Source organism: Coenobita brevimanus, chromosome 72 (assembly GCF_032717465.1).
Source record: "Coenobita brevimanus isolate Jiangsu-jjx chromosome 72, ASM3271746v2, whole genome shotgun sequence".
In the NCBI taxonomy this organism is placed as follows: domain Eukaryota; kingdom Metazoa; phylum Arthropoda; class Malacostraca; order Decapoda; family Coenobitidae; genus Coenobita; species Coenobita brevimanus.
The window spans coordinates 3,607,363-3,622,522 of NC_137025.1; the positions used below are offsets into that span (position 1 = coordinate 3,607,363).

Genomic DNA, 15,160 nt, shown 5'->3' on the forward strand with positions numbered 1-15,160 from the left:
TTCAGAATGCCTCGTGTGGTGTGGCGTAATGTATCGTGCAGTAAGGGTGCCTAAAATTATTTTATAACGTGTACCTTGGAAGGTACAGTGTTTTGACTTGCTAGTTGGGCAAAATTGACTGCTTTCTTGAAGAACTGGTAGATGTGAAGTGAGAAAGAGGTCAGGTATTCATAGTGTTGTTGAAGGGTCAGATATAGTACAATGTAACCAAAGCAAACAGATTGGAAACCTTACAGACTGGAAACCTGGAGCCGTGCAAACCTTAAAAAAAAAAAAAAATAAGTAAATAAATAAACTAATAGTGCTCAGAGGGGGAATGGAAAGTCTTATGTTAGGTATCACATGGAGGGATAAAAAAAAGTCATGGATAAGGGAACAGATAACACAGAGGATAATAATTGCCATAATTAATAAACAGAAGTGGATATGGGCAGCATATATTTTTCTTGGAAAAGATAACAGATGGACAATCAGGGTAATAGAGTGGCAGCACAGGTTTGGAGTGAGAGGAGGAGGCAGGTAGAGAACTAGATGGTGAAATGAAATTTGCACATTTGGTATGATAGGATGAACCAGGATAACAACCTCCAGTGGACTTACGCTTTGCTGATACTGATGGCATTGGTGCATTCTAAACTGATAAACTAAACTCTGCCACTTTATCTTTCACAGCCACTATGCGGTAGAAGGTTGGTTGTTTCCTTTGAATTGGCCTACCTCTTTATCTTCTGAGATCTAGTGCCACATAGCACTTGTTTGAGCCTTCGAAACTTTCTTGCACCATGTCTTTGATTTAGTTATTTTGCATAGTGATACTCTCCTCTATGTTGTTTGTCATTTTGATGGGGACATAAACTGCATGAATACCAAACAAGAGAATATTAAAGCACTGGTCACAGAAATTAACTGATAGGGAGTAAGTGATGGAGTACCTCATAAGCTTAGGGCAGATATTGTTACCTGACATCTTATCATTCTGTGGTCACGTTATATTTAATGTTAACTGAATTCATATTCTTCACTACTGTATGTGTGTTCTGTTTTCAAAGATGGAATCTATTTCGTCCTCTGTTTCACCATTATGTCTTTTCTGACCTCACTTGTCTGTTTTAGGTATTTGTCACCCAAGGACTTTTCTTTGTGCAAGTTTCAGATATCCATGCTAAAATGCCATAAAGCATTCTCACCAAACTTTTCTTATGCCTGGTTTAGCTGTAATTTGTCCCATCACAAACATATGCTGTCCTGTGCTTTTCATCACTGTACTTCTATGGTACATCTTTTTTAAGTGTTTTTATTTTTTCATGTTTGTAGGTTTATGTTAGAGCCTGTACTTTGATTCAGTTTGAAAGTTAATCCTGCCACTCTTCAGTTGATGCTGAAAAACTCTTCAGTGTTACCACTCATGGTAATACTTGCTTGTTGTTGAATAGAGGTCCTGAACCATATTCTCTGTTTTCTTTATTTACCTTCTGTTTCATGGCACTGTACGGTTTTTTGTCTGGCCCCAATGAAGTGTTTGATAGTCCAGTTTATATCTCTCAGTTCTTCAAGAACAACAAAGTTTGGTTTAATAGGCAGGTTGGTTTAATAGGCAGGGTGTTGTACATTTCAAGGTTGCTTCCAGAAGCAGTCTGTCCTTACCCAGAGATGCCCCAAACCCATTGTCTACTTGTCAGGAGGCTGTGAAGGCATCTCAATGAATTTCCCACCTGAGAGGTTCATATGAACCTCTCTTCCACCCTACAGAGCTTTCTCTTTTGTGGTAGCTTAACTTGGGAGAGCTTAAGAATGGATTTGGAGAGATTGTAATGGATTTTGTTGAGCATTCCTACAGTTAGGATCCAGACTACAGTATTCTGACTAGGTGACTCACCACATTGATTTCCTTTCCAAATTGTGTGAAAATCCAGAGGTAGTTTTGTCATTTTTGACATGCAGTAGAAGTTCATTACCTCTATGACAGTTGGCTGTGTTGCCATTGTCCCCACAGTGACAGTACAGTACTGTATATATTTTTTTTTTTATAAGTTAATGGCAGTTCCATATCTACCTGACAGGAAAAGTGGGATTTTGGTTGTGCAATATATATATATATATATATATATATATATATATATATATATATATATATATGTGTTGTATTTTCATAGTTGTATGTGCCTTTTTGTGTTTCCTTCCTTACATGTTCACTCTAATTGTCCATGTCAGTAGTCTTAAATTCCTACCTATCTCCTTTTCCCATGTCTTTTTCTTCACATTCCTCTCTATATCTTCCTGAGTCCCTCTCTGTTCCCCTCTCTTTCTCTTTCTCATCCTGTACGTACCCCTTCAGAGCGACTGGCGCGGTCAGGCGGTAGTTCAAGTGGGAAGGGAGTTGGTGAGGCCAATGTTCCTAGCCCTTTTTCCACTCCTGTCCATGGCAACCCTGCCTTCAACCCTCAGAAGATGGGCACCAGCAAGTCAACGGTGAGTGTTCAGTGTGTCTCTGTACTCTCAAGCTTCATTATCATGTTCATTTATAAGATGTGTTAATTACTTTTGTTCTTGCTGCCAGCACACTTTTTCAGTTGTGGAGAGGTTGAGAGGTTTTTGGAATTGGAGGTGTTAGTTATAGCATTCATTAACCCTCTCATTACTAGAGATCCATGCCAGAACTAATAAATTATGTGATGGCAGGAAGACAGATCTGGAAAATGCATCGTTATATTGAAATGATAATGGGGCAACATACTGTACCTTTATGTATCAATGTGTTATACAGCTGGAAGCCTAATAACTCAAAGTAGCCTTAGTTTTTTCTCTCGAGTACTTCATTGCTAAAGTGATGCTTCTTTCAGCAATACTTTGTTGTTTTTGCTTTTGTTATTGATGTTGTTGTGTGACGGTAATCTCCCCAGGCTTGTCTGGCATGAATCCAGTGGACGGTAGGAAACCAGGTGCTTCAGCTGGCTGCTTCCAGAGATCTTTTACTGAGGGTGTAGTGCCCCTCCCTGTAAAACAATTAACTCTTAAGCCCTTGGCCACCCCGATTGGGATACATGGCGTCTGGCAATGAATGAATGAATGTATTGAAGGATTACCAGTTGTTATGAAAATTAGTCAAGAACAGTTATGCTCAGATCATATTGAGGATAATTGTCACTTGGGTTGCAAAATTCCCAGAAATTTTGAGCCCAAAAATTTTACATTGACATTTTGGGAATAAACGGGAATATTTGGGAAATTTCCTAATTATGCAATGGGTATTCAATTATTTATGGAAATTTAACTCATCTAGGTGCATTATTTACATATTCCGTAGTTGTTAGTAGCTTAACCCAAGGATAATGAAAGTATTTTGTAGCAGATTCCATATATAATACATGAATAACTAGTGTTTACTTGTACAAAATTGTAATTGTCAAACAAGACTGATATCACAAAAAATAGTGTATGTTTCTTCTGTCAGAAGAGGATTGGGTTTAAGCTATATTGCTTTAACTGAAATTTCTTGTTATTACATAGCAGACACTTTGAAAATAATTATTTTATTACGTGAATCATAATTTAAAGCATTAACAATCTCATTTTCATGTAACTATACAGGAACAGCACAGAAGTTAAGTAATATTGTTGGCTACTGGTAGAGTTATGAGTTTTTAATAATAAAATCATCAGCTAATTTGTTACATTATGGTTCAGCTAAAAATAGCTTTAACACACCAAAATGTACAGAAATTATTTGTCATTTGAGAAATACTTGAGAACACACATTAACAACAATATATTTTTCAGTGCTCCTCTTACTACCCGGTAAAATATACAGTACTAGATTCTTGGCTTGTTGGCCAAGGTGAAGAGTGAAAACTATCTATTACAGATAAAACCTCAGTTTCTAATAAAACTGAATGCAAATTGCATCATCCTTTAGTAAAATATTTTTTTCTTTAGAAAGCTGTATTATTCAAATTGCTTTCAACAAAACTGTCAATCTCTTAATAAAATGCAAGGTAATACTGGTTGTAGTGTACAGTGCAGTAATAGTAAAGTATGGTAACAGCAGACATACCAGAATGAACTCATAGGTTAATGGATTAGAAAACATTCAAACTGAAATTAATTACTATCTTGAAACATTGTCAAATTAGAAGAAAAAACTACGTTGAATGAGTAGACAAATTCGACATCCTAGAACATATGCAATAATTTTAGTATCCTTTAAACTTATATCTATATCACTGTTCAAAATTCTGAGCTGTTATTACAGTTGATGATTGTTTTCCATTTTCTTGCTGAAACTTTAGTTATGTCATTATTTAACCCATGGCCATTTCCTTTTTACTTTCTTCAACATCTGCACCCTCTGTATCAGATGATGATTCTGCTGCCTTACTGCCTTGGTTGAATTACTGAAATTTAGAGTAGCCATGAATCACTGAAACTCGGAGTAGCCATGTACTGAACACATAATGGATGTGATCAGTCTTGTACAAAACTAATCTTACCATCGCTTTTCAAACATAATTACTATCTATCTATCTATCTATTGCCAGACGCCTCAATCCCATTTGGCGTGGCCACAAACAAATCGCCTCCACGTCGTCCTGTCCCATGCTATTTCACTGCCCTGCTCCCAGCTCACACCCCCCTCTCTCATATACCTCTCCACCCCATCCCTCCATCTCATCCTCAGCCTCCCCCTCCCTCTTCCCCCCTCCACCTCACTCACATAATCTCTCTTCGTCAGTCTTTCACCCTCCATCCTCTCCACATGGCCAAACCACCTCAGTGTGTTCCTCATAACACTTCCTATCACATCCACATCCACACCACAACGCTCCTTTATATCCTCATTCGTCAGCCTGTCTCTCCATGTGACTCCACAGGCTCCTCTTAAATAACTCATTTCCATTGCTCTCACTCTTGACTTGTGTCCTTCCAACAACGTCGAAGCTTCACTTCCATACGTTAGAGTTGGTATCACAATACTGTCATGTAGTAACTTTCTCACTTCCAAGCTCACTTCCCTGTTTCTTATCACTGCTTTCAAAGAACCAGCAGCCTTTCTTCCCTGCTGTACCCTTTCAAGCACTTCACCCTCCAAACCTCCATCCTTATTCATCACACTACCCAAGTACTTAAACGTACTCACATTTTCCAGTTCCTCACCATCCAACCTCGCTGTACATTCACTGACTTCACCTCTCTCAAAGACCATCACTTTACTCTTCCCTACATTCATCTTTAGATTCCGTTTCTTACACACTCTCCCAAACTCGTCCACCAAGCCTTGCAGCTCCCCTTTGTCTTCACTCAACAACACAGTATCATCTGCAAACAACAGTACAGGGAGTTTCCAGACACTATCCTCTCTCACCAGGGCCACTCCAACATCCACTACCCTACCTTGTACCTCTTTTATTACCCCATCCTTGAACAGATTGAACAACCATGGAGACATGACACATCCGTTTCAACCCAACCTCCAAAGAGAAAAATTCACTTAGTTCACCATCCACATGCACTGCAGCCTTAGCACCATCATACATACTCTTCACAGCATTCAACAACTTTCCATCTACTCCATATACTCTTAATACTTTCCACAATCCTTGTCTATCCACCCTGTCATATGCTTTCTCCAAATCCATGAAAGCCGCATACAACTTCTTTCCCTTCTCTAGAAACTTTTCCACTAAAGATCTGAGAATGACAACCTCTTCCCTTCCTAAAGCCTCCCTGTTCTTCTCCAACTAATTCCTTCTGTTCTTTCTCTAACTCTGTCAATAAGTATCCTACCATACACTTTTCCTATTATACAAAGAAGACAAATGCCCCTGTGATTACCACACACTTCTTTTTCCCCTTTTCCTTTGTACAAGGGAATAATTATACCTGACTTCCAATCCTCCAGGACTCTACCTTACTCCCAGGCCAATCTGCACATCTTCCACATCCATTCTACTACTGTCTCTCCCCCATGCTTCAGCATTTCACCACACACTCCATCAATTCCCGGGGCTTTCCCCAATTTAACTTTCTTCATTGCTTCCACAACTTCTATCCTACTGATTTCTTCCTGTCTTCTCACCTCCCTCCTTCTCCCAGCCATTCCCCAGCCACTTATACTCGCATTACTTCCATCCTGTATGTTAAACAATTCCTTAAAGTGTTCTCTCCATCTGCTCACTTTTTCTCCCATCTCCACTAGTAATCTACCATTTTTATCTTTCACTCCCCTGCTAACTGCACTTCCACCCTGTCTTACTCTCTTCACCACTTTCCAGAACATTTTCTTACAGTCCCTCCACTTTACACTCAAATTCCTTCGAAATTCCTCATCCATTCTCTTCTTACTCTCTCTTACTAATCTTTTCACCTCTCTCTTTCTACATATAACTCTCTCTTCTGCCTCTCAACTTCTTCCACGCCCCTATTTCTCATCCATTCATTGTATGCTTTCTTCTTTTGTGCCACAGCCTGTCTCACTTCTTCAGTCCACCACGCTGTTCCTTGCACCCCCCTCCGCCTTCTCTTCCTCCCACACAGCACATCACATGCTGCACATATTTCTTCTGTAAATATCCTGCACACACCTTCCACGTCCCCCATCTGCTCCAATTCATATTTGCCCAATCGTTCCTCCACTTCTCTCTTATACTCTGCCTTTTTCTCATCCTCTTGTAACCTTTCCACTCTCCTTGCAACTACTCCTTCCTCTCGTCTTTCCCTTCTTCTATACCTCCATCTTACTTGTATCCTAATTCTGGCCACCACCAAGTAGTGGTCAGAAAGTCCACTCCCCCAACATAATTACATGTTGCCTAAGTGGTTGCTACTGGTGCATCCATCCATGCATCATCCAATCCTACGGTGCCCCATGAGGATTGTAGGAGCCCGGGGCTAGGCAAGTTGGTCCTGACATTTAAGATGAGAGTGTTGACCAGCCTCACTCATCCCTGAGTGGCATTACATGAGCAATAAACCTGCACCAGCTCAATCCAATTGGAGCACCTTAATTACTCACTAAACTACCAAATGCCATAATTTGGTTATATGGTTACCACCCGGCATAGTAAGTGGTTTTCTGGTGTACAGGAAAGCATTTAGCTTGTCTTTCAGTGTAGAATCACCCATAAGCAGAAGGAGGAGGAAAGAATGAAGGAAAGACAGAATATATTATTGATAATCATGTACCTGTTGTTAAATTCATGCAAGACTTTGTTCCCATAAAAAAAAAATAAATAAATTAAAAAAAAAAAAAAATAAAGCTTCAAAGAGGTCAATATGCTTAAAAGAAATAAAGGGAAATGAAATTTCCTAAAATTTCCAAAATTCCTGCCCCTAATAAATTCCCAGAAATATTCCTGGAGTTTCCAAAATTCACAGAAACTTTCCCCACCTTTGCAACCCTAATTGTGGTACATTTTGATTCAGGGTGATAATATGTTATATTTTTGTGGTGGCTACAGTTTTATCATCCAGTCATCAGCCGATCCAATATTCATGTTACACTTCACACATACTAGTACGTTTTTTTTTTACCTAAGAACTCAAAAATTTTAACTATTATTTAGAGTTGTAATGGACAGATCATAACAAGGATAATTATGGCATGCTTTGATGGGGGTTGATGTTTGTTTTCATTTGGGCTGTAGCCCATTTTCCTCCTGGGGTTCAGTTAATGGCTGTTTTCCACTCAGAATCTAATAAACAAGCATTAGGGCACCAAGAGCCCCCAGTGTTCTTCTTGTATAACTAGACAGTTACTTGTTTATGGATATTTATGAATTATTGTGGGTAATTCTAAGAAAGTTCTGGATGTGGAAAGATCAGTTTTAGCATGGTGGTTGATATCACTTTGCCTTTGTGCATGGCAGTCATGCTGGACAGACAGCTTCCCTCCAAGGTATCATTAGAATAAATTAACTGAGGGAGGTATCACAAAATTTGTATCCTAAGGTGAATTTTCATAAAATAAGGGATACCTTGACTCATTTTCTTCAGATGACTAATATTCCTGTGCTGAGAGAAGCTTGGTATGTTTCACCACCTCACTGTTGCTCTTTGATATAATGCATCAGGGAGGAAAATGATGGACATATTCCAAGTGTGAAGGAGGTACAGTAGAATTGTAAGTGAACTTTTGCTCATAAATTTGCCTGCAAAACTTGATATTGCTGTATATTACCACTTTATTCCCCCCCCCACCCCCCCAGGCTCCTCTCAGATGTTGTCTTATGCTGTACAGGTTTTGTTTCATTGTGATAGTGAAGTAACTCTGCTCATTTCTTCAACAACAGGGAGCAGAAGGCCGCATCCCAAAGCCACCTAAGGCACCAGACAAGCCATTGATGCCCTACATGAGATATTCACGCAAGGCAAGTGTCCGTTTTGCATCTACAGAGTATTGTAATATGCAGGATACACATGTAATATTTTATTCCTTCATGTATGATCATTGATCAGGTCAAAAGGACATATATGTGAGTAGTTTAAGATCTTTGTTGAAGTGAGATGTAGTTATGTCCCCAAGAGTGTTCAGTACATACATGGATGGGATTATGAGAGAGGTAAAAAGGTAAGTTATGGAGAGAGCTGTGAAGTTGACAGTGAATGGAGATGGATGGTGTATCTCAAATTTGATATAAGCAAATGATGTGTTGTTGCTTGTCAATAGTGGACAAGACCTTGAGGCAGTGAATGGAGACGGATGGAGTATCTCAGATTTGATATATGAAGATACAGTATGTTGTTGCTTGTCAGTAGTGGACAAGAGGCAGTGTGGTGTAGAGTTACACGAATATCTGTGTGCGTCAGGCTTTGAAAGTCAGTTTGGATGAGAGGAATAGGATGGTTATTGAGGTAGAAGGTGCCTCATAGTGTGATGTGATGGTGAACAGAGAGACGAGTTGGTTAGGAGTTTAAGTACATTGGTACAAAGATAGAGAAGAAAAATAAATGTGTAGGTAAAGTAAAAGTAGAGTAGCCTAAGGGAAGGAAAATGCCTGATGCAGTGGTTCATGATGCAAAACAGAAGGCTGAGCACAGCTGCTGTGAAGGGCATCCATGAAGAAATTTTAGTGCTTGCTTTATATGGGTGGAGACCTTGGTAGGGCAAGAAAATGAAAAGTCAGGAGTGCGAACAGTGGAAATGGGGTTATTGAGGAATGTGTGTGGAGTGTGGCAAGTGGATAAGATAAGATAGGGAATAAAGTGATCATGGAAAAATTTGGAGTTAAGAAATCTGTGGACAGGAGGGTAATGTGGGAAGAGAGGTGATGATGATGGAGAAATAGATGAGGTAATTTTTGTATTATCATAATATGAGGAAAGTTTGAAATGTATATGGGAAAATGGTTGGTAAGGATTTCATTTTTTTATAGGGTATTATACAGTTCCTTGTATAAATTATATGTTTATTTAAATTACAGTAATCTTTCTATTATCCGGACAATCAATTACCCTGATGCTGTGATCTGGCCATTCAAATCCAGTATTTGTACATTTTTCCATTTTATCTGGACAAAATGCATGCATCCAGGTGGAAATTATGGCTGTACAATCATTTTCACTTTTGTCTGGGTGGGAATAGCCCGGTTGCGCCGCCCTGTCTGGCTGGGTAGTTCACCCAGCGTCTGCTAGAGACCCTCTCAGTCGTTCTCAGTTCCCGCGCGTGAACAGTGTAGTGAATAGCTCCTCTCTGATTGTTGTTATGGTGATACACATGGTAGCTTTTGTGGTTGTTTACCACCTCCTTCAGGCCTTGCTATTCCAGTAGCTTTTGTGGTTGTTTACCACCTCCTTCAGGCCTTGCTATTCCTTGCATGCATCTTCGTAGGGTGTGTAATGATGGTCCTCAACCAGAGATTCCAGGGAAAAGGAAGAGGTTAGTAATGACTCTGGAGAAATGGGAGATCCTGGGTAAGATTGATGCGGGATGGTTGAATCGTGAATGTTGATGTTGATTTTATTCAAGCTTACTGTACTGTACCATGATATTATTAAATTTTACCATGATTTTATTCCTTTCTACCAAGATGTTTTGTGTACCCACTGCATTTTTCATGTGTAGCCATTTTGTGTGTGTGTGTGTGTGTGTATTTACCTATTTGTATTTACCTATTTGTAGTATACAGGAATTGAGCAATGCTCGTGTTGTCCTGTCTCCATATCCACATTTATCAAGTCTACCTTTACACACATGAATGTTTTTCTCATGCACCACCTCTTTGTCTAAGTCGTTCCAAATATTTAAGAATATACCTAATTGTGATATACACGGAATGTACTATGCTCGTGGGTTTCCGTCGCTGTTTCTCAATAAGTCGAATTTAACTTTAAACTCGTTTATGTTTTTAGACTGGACGATCTCTTTGTCCAGGCTATTCCATAAGTCTATACTTCTGTAAGGAAAGCTATATTTCTTGATATCCTTCAAACAGCTTGACTTTTTCAATTTCATTCCATGTCCTCTTGTTGCTCTCTTATCCCATACAAACAGATCTTCTTTGTCAATTTTATCTACTCCCACCATGGTCCTGAACACCGCAATCATGTCTCCCCTCTTTCTCCTTTCCTCTAACGAAGGCAAATCCAGTTTTTCCAGCCTCTCTCTGTATGACAGGTCTGTCAGACTGGGGACCATCTTGGTTGCTGTTCTTTGTATTCTCTCAATCTTGTTTATATCTTTCTTTTTGTGTGGGGACCACACTACCGCTGCATATTCTAACCTGGGGCGGATCATGGCCACTATCAATTTTTTCATCATTTCCTCATCCATATAATGAAATGCTACTCTTATGTTAGTCAAGAGCTTATAAGTCTCTCCAACTATCTTGTTAATGTGCTTTTCTGGTGACAAACTATCTTGGACCAGCACTCCCAAATCTTTCTCTTCTCTCCTTTTTGTGATTAATTCATTACCCAAAAAATAATTCAGTGATGGTCTCCTGGTACTTTTACCCATTTCCAATATTTTACATTTCTTTACATTAAATTTCATTTCCCACGTCCGGCTCCAATTGTGTATCCTATCCAAATCCTCCTGCAGTATTTTACAATCCTCCTCAACCTCTATCTTCCTCAAGATCTTTACATCATCAGCAAACAGACTCGCATAACTGTTCACTCCATCTACCATATCATTTACATAAATCAGGAACATTACTGGCGCCAACACTGAGCCTTGAGGGACTCCACTTGTTACTTCCCTCCATCCAGACATCTTTTCCTTTATTACTGTCCTCATTTGTCTGTCTCTCAAAAAGTCTCTCATCCATTCCAGAAGTTTCCCCTTTAGTCCTCCTATATATTCTAGTTTCCACATTAGTCTCTTATGAGGTACCTTGTCAAAGGCCTTCTCTAAGTCTAAGTACACACAATCCACCCAACCATCTCTCTCCTGTACCACATCAATCGCTCTTGAGTAAAAGCTCATCAAGTTTGAAACACATGACCTTCCACTTCTGAATCCAAACTGACATTCAGCCAAAATATTCATCTCTTCCAGATATTTTATCCATCTGTCTTTCAGGATTCTCTCACACAATTTTGCGACCATGCTGGTTAGAGACACTGGTCTATAATTCAGGGGTTCTTCCCTGTTTCCTCCCTTGTAAATTGGTACCACATTTGCCCTCTTCCATTCTTTTGGCACTTTCCCCTCTTCCAGTGAGCATACAATTAAGCTGTGAATTTTATCCGCCAGTTGTTCTCTGCATTCCTTCAGTACCCAATTAGAAATTCCATCAGGTCCTGGGGCTTTCCTTACATCTTGAGTTTCCAGTAATTTATACACTTCCTGCACCTCCACTTTTATATCTTTCATCACCGGAACATTTCTAATCACTCCCTCCCCTTCCACAAGCTCCTTTTCTTTAGTGAAAACTGACTGGAAACGTTTGTTCATTATTTCTGCTTGCATTGCCGCATCATTAAAGACCTCTCCATCTACTTTCAGCTTGGTGATTCCTTCCTTTTGTTTCAGTTTGCCATTAACAAATCTATAAAACAGTTTGGGTTCATCCTTGCATTTGTCAATTATACCTTTTTCAAAATTCCTTTCTTCTTCCCTACGTATTCTTGTGTATTCGTTTCTTGTTCTTTTATATTCTTCCTTTGTTCTGTCGTTACCTCTCTTTCTCCAATTGTTCCACGCCTTATCTCTCTCTTTTTTTGGCTATCATACACCTTCTATTAAACCACTCCTTTTTCCTGTTTTCTTTCCCTCTTACTCTTGGTACAAATTTTTCCACTCCCCAAATTATAGAGGTCTAGAAAGATATCCCACTTCCTCTGTATCTCTCTTGTTTCTCTGAATTTTCTCCAATCCGCATTTTCAAAAATGTTTCTCAATCCTGTAAAATTTGCTTTGCCAAAGTTGTATCTTCCCTGTCTATGAAGCTCGTCTCTTGGCTCGGCGTTTCCTATTAACATCTGGAACTCAATGACCACGTGATCACTTTTTCCCAAAGGACAGAGATATTCCAATGATTCTATTACATCAGGTTCTTTGGTGAACAGTAAATCTAACCTTGCTGGTGTGTCCTCACCTCGAAACCGTGTCTCTTCTTTGACCCAGTGCGTCATCACATTATTCATTATTATATTTAATAACATAGTACCCCACGAATCCTCGCCGCCTCCCGAGTACCATTCCTCCCAGTTCACCTCTTTACAATTAAAGTCACCCACCAAAATTATATTATTGCTTTTCTCAATTATTTTTTGCAAGTAGCTAGCCATATCTGACAACAACTCATGGTATTCGTCATCCTTCCATGCTCGTCTTTGGGGGAACATACACTACCGCCATATCTCTCTTAACATTCTCTCCAGTTTCTAATTTCATATATATCACTTCAGCCCTGCCTTCTCCCATTTCCACAGTATCTACATTTATGTTGTTCTTCACTGCTATCATCACTCCTCCTCCCTTTTTTCTTTTCTGTCTTTTCTCCACAGTTTGTATTTACCATCTCCCAAATGAACATCAATATCTTCTCTTAATTTGGTCTCTACAAAGCACATGACATCAGGTTCATGTTCTCTCAAGAAATCATTAATTTCGATCCTTGTCGATATGAAACCATCAACATTAGTATATATCACCTTCAAATTATTTTTGACATTATTAATACCCTCTTCTCTCTCCTACTCTCTGTCCGTACCACTTCCTCAACTTCTGATCTTTCACAACCATCCCCCTAATTTCCTTCACTTCTATTTCCTTAAATACCATTTCCTTACTTTCATATCCAATACTCTCCAAAAAAAGTATTACGTTCTTCCTCTGTCCTCTTATCATTTTTTTCCTTTACTTCTTCCTTTAATGATTTTAAAGCTTCTCTTTCTTCTTCATTCAGATCTTTTCTTATTATAATATTTTCCATCCCCGCCTCTTTGCTTAATTTCCAGGTCACTTTAAGTATCTCATTTATTACACTTTCTGATGTAAACTTGACTCTCATTGGTCTTGTTTCCCCTTTCTTATAAGGCCCTATCCTCCTTACTTCCTCAATTTCTTTTACCCACTTGTTTCCTTCGGGGTCAATCTTGCCTAATATTCCTCTCACCATGTTCGTGTCTCTCTCGAGTCTTGCGAACCTAACCTTTTCTTCCTCTTCCCTGTTTCCAAATACTATCACACATCTGTTCCTTTCTACAGTTTCTCTCACTATTTTCTCTTTTTTCTTCAGTATTTTCACTACATTTTCTTCCATTTCTTTCTTGTTCATTTCCCTTTCTTCCTGGATGATCTCTCTTAAGCTGACCACTTCTTTCTGTTCTTCTTCTACGTGTGTGTGTGTGTGTGTGTGTGTGTGTGTGTTTTCATGTCACAGCAGGGTATGACCCTACAGTGGTGGTTGCTTGTCTGTGGTTGATGGGTCTGCTTGACCATGATAATTGCTTGGCTGTGGTTTATTGGTCTGCTTGACCAGGTAGTGTTAAACAACAGGAACAAATGTTGTACATTGTTGTACAATGTTATATATTGTTGTACAGTGTTGTACAATGTAGTGGCCCTTTACACTGGCTTTTAAAGCTGGGTTATGTACGAAGGGGGGCCAGGGGAGAAGTCCATCATCCTTACGGAGCCATTACCCGGACACGCTTTTGGCTCTATTACATGGATAATTGAGGGATTACTGTATATTTCTTTATATGTACATGTATTACATTCAGGTTCACACACGGTCATTTAATCTTCAGGTGTGGGATCAAGTGAAGGCAGCCAACAATGACCTTAAGCTGTGGGAGATTGGCAAGATTATTGGGTCCATGTGGCGAGACCTTCCTGAGGCCGACAAGCAGGATTTCGTTGATGAGTACGAGGCTGAGAAGGTAATATTGCACCAGGTTCAAGTGTGGGGCATTTTCCATTATCATTTTTTCCCAAAACTGACTACAATTGAGCAGCCTATTTATACATGGTAATAGTACTGATCCAAAGTTAATGATTTTCACCTCTGAGCATTAATACTGTAATCAATAACACCATTACTACATAAGCGACAGTTTAGAAATAACCATACCAGTGAAATTCTTGAATTACTATAACCCCTTCAGTCTGGTCACGTCAAGTTTGTCTTATACATGCTACCTGCTTGATGATTTTATTCAGTTAAAAAGAAACCTATCATTGTGAAGAAGTTAAAGGGATTATATCTGTCTCCCTCAAAATATAATGGCCCCCCTGAACTTTAGTATAATTGTTTGGAGGCAGGGTAGCTTGAAGTAAGTAAGAATGACTTCGTGGTGATGAAGGGGTTAAGTAATGGAGATAATTCATATGCAAGATGATACAATTGCAAACTAATATAAGTTGCCAGTGCTCAGATGACTTAATGCTAATAAAGGGCAGATTTATTGTAGGATATGGCTTGGCAAACTAGTGATAGGTTTGGTCAGTAAAGGGGTATTGGAACCAGAGCTTCTCATAAATTAACTCATTTAGTTTGAGGATGTCATAAATGTTTCACGACAGCTACTATCACACAATATTATTCAGTTTAGAAGAGCAGACTAGCACTGAAGAGGTTATTGAAGGGTATATCCAACCTCTCGAGTTTGAAAAGTCACTCCTGAGCTGAATAAAATTGTTTGGAGATTGCAAGAATAAAATATGAAAGATATCCCCAGGTTCAGCAGATTGGAGTAATAGGACCACCCTATT

General features: G+C 39.2%; 1 protein-coding gene across 1 annotated transcript in view; it reads left to right on the forward strand.

Moving 5' to 3' along the window:
* Positions 1-15,160, forward strand: part of LOC145407021 (uncharacterized) — a 77,220-nt gene that overhangs the window by 28,569 nt on the left and 33,491 nt on the right. Inside the window, exons 5-7 of the mRNA XM_080278037.1 lie at positions 2,336-2,469; positions 8,286-8,363; positions 14,197-14,328. Of these exons, the coding sequence (XP_080134163.1) occupies positions 2,336-2,469; positions 8,286-8,363; positions 14,197-14,328 (344 nt within the window). The remainder of the gene's footprint in view (positions 1-2,335; positions 2,470-8,285; positions 8,364-14,196; positions 14,329-15,160) is intronic.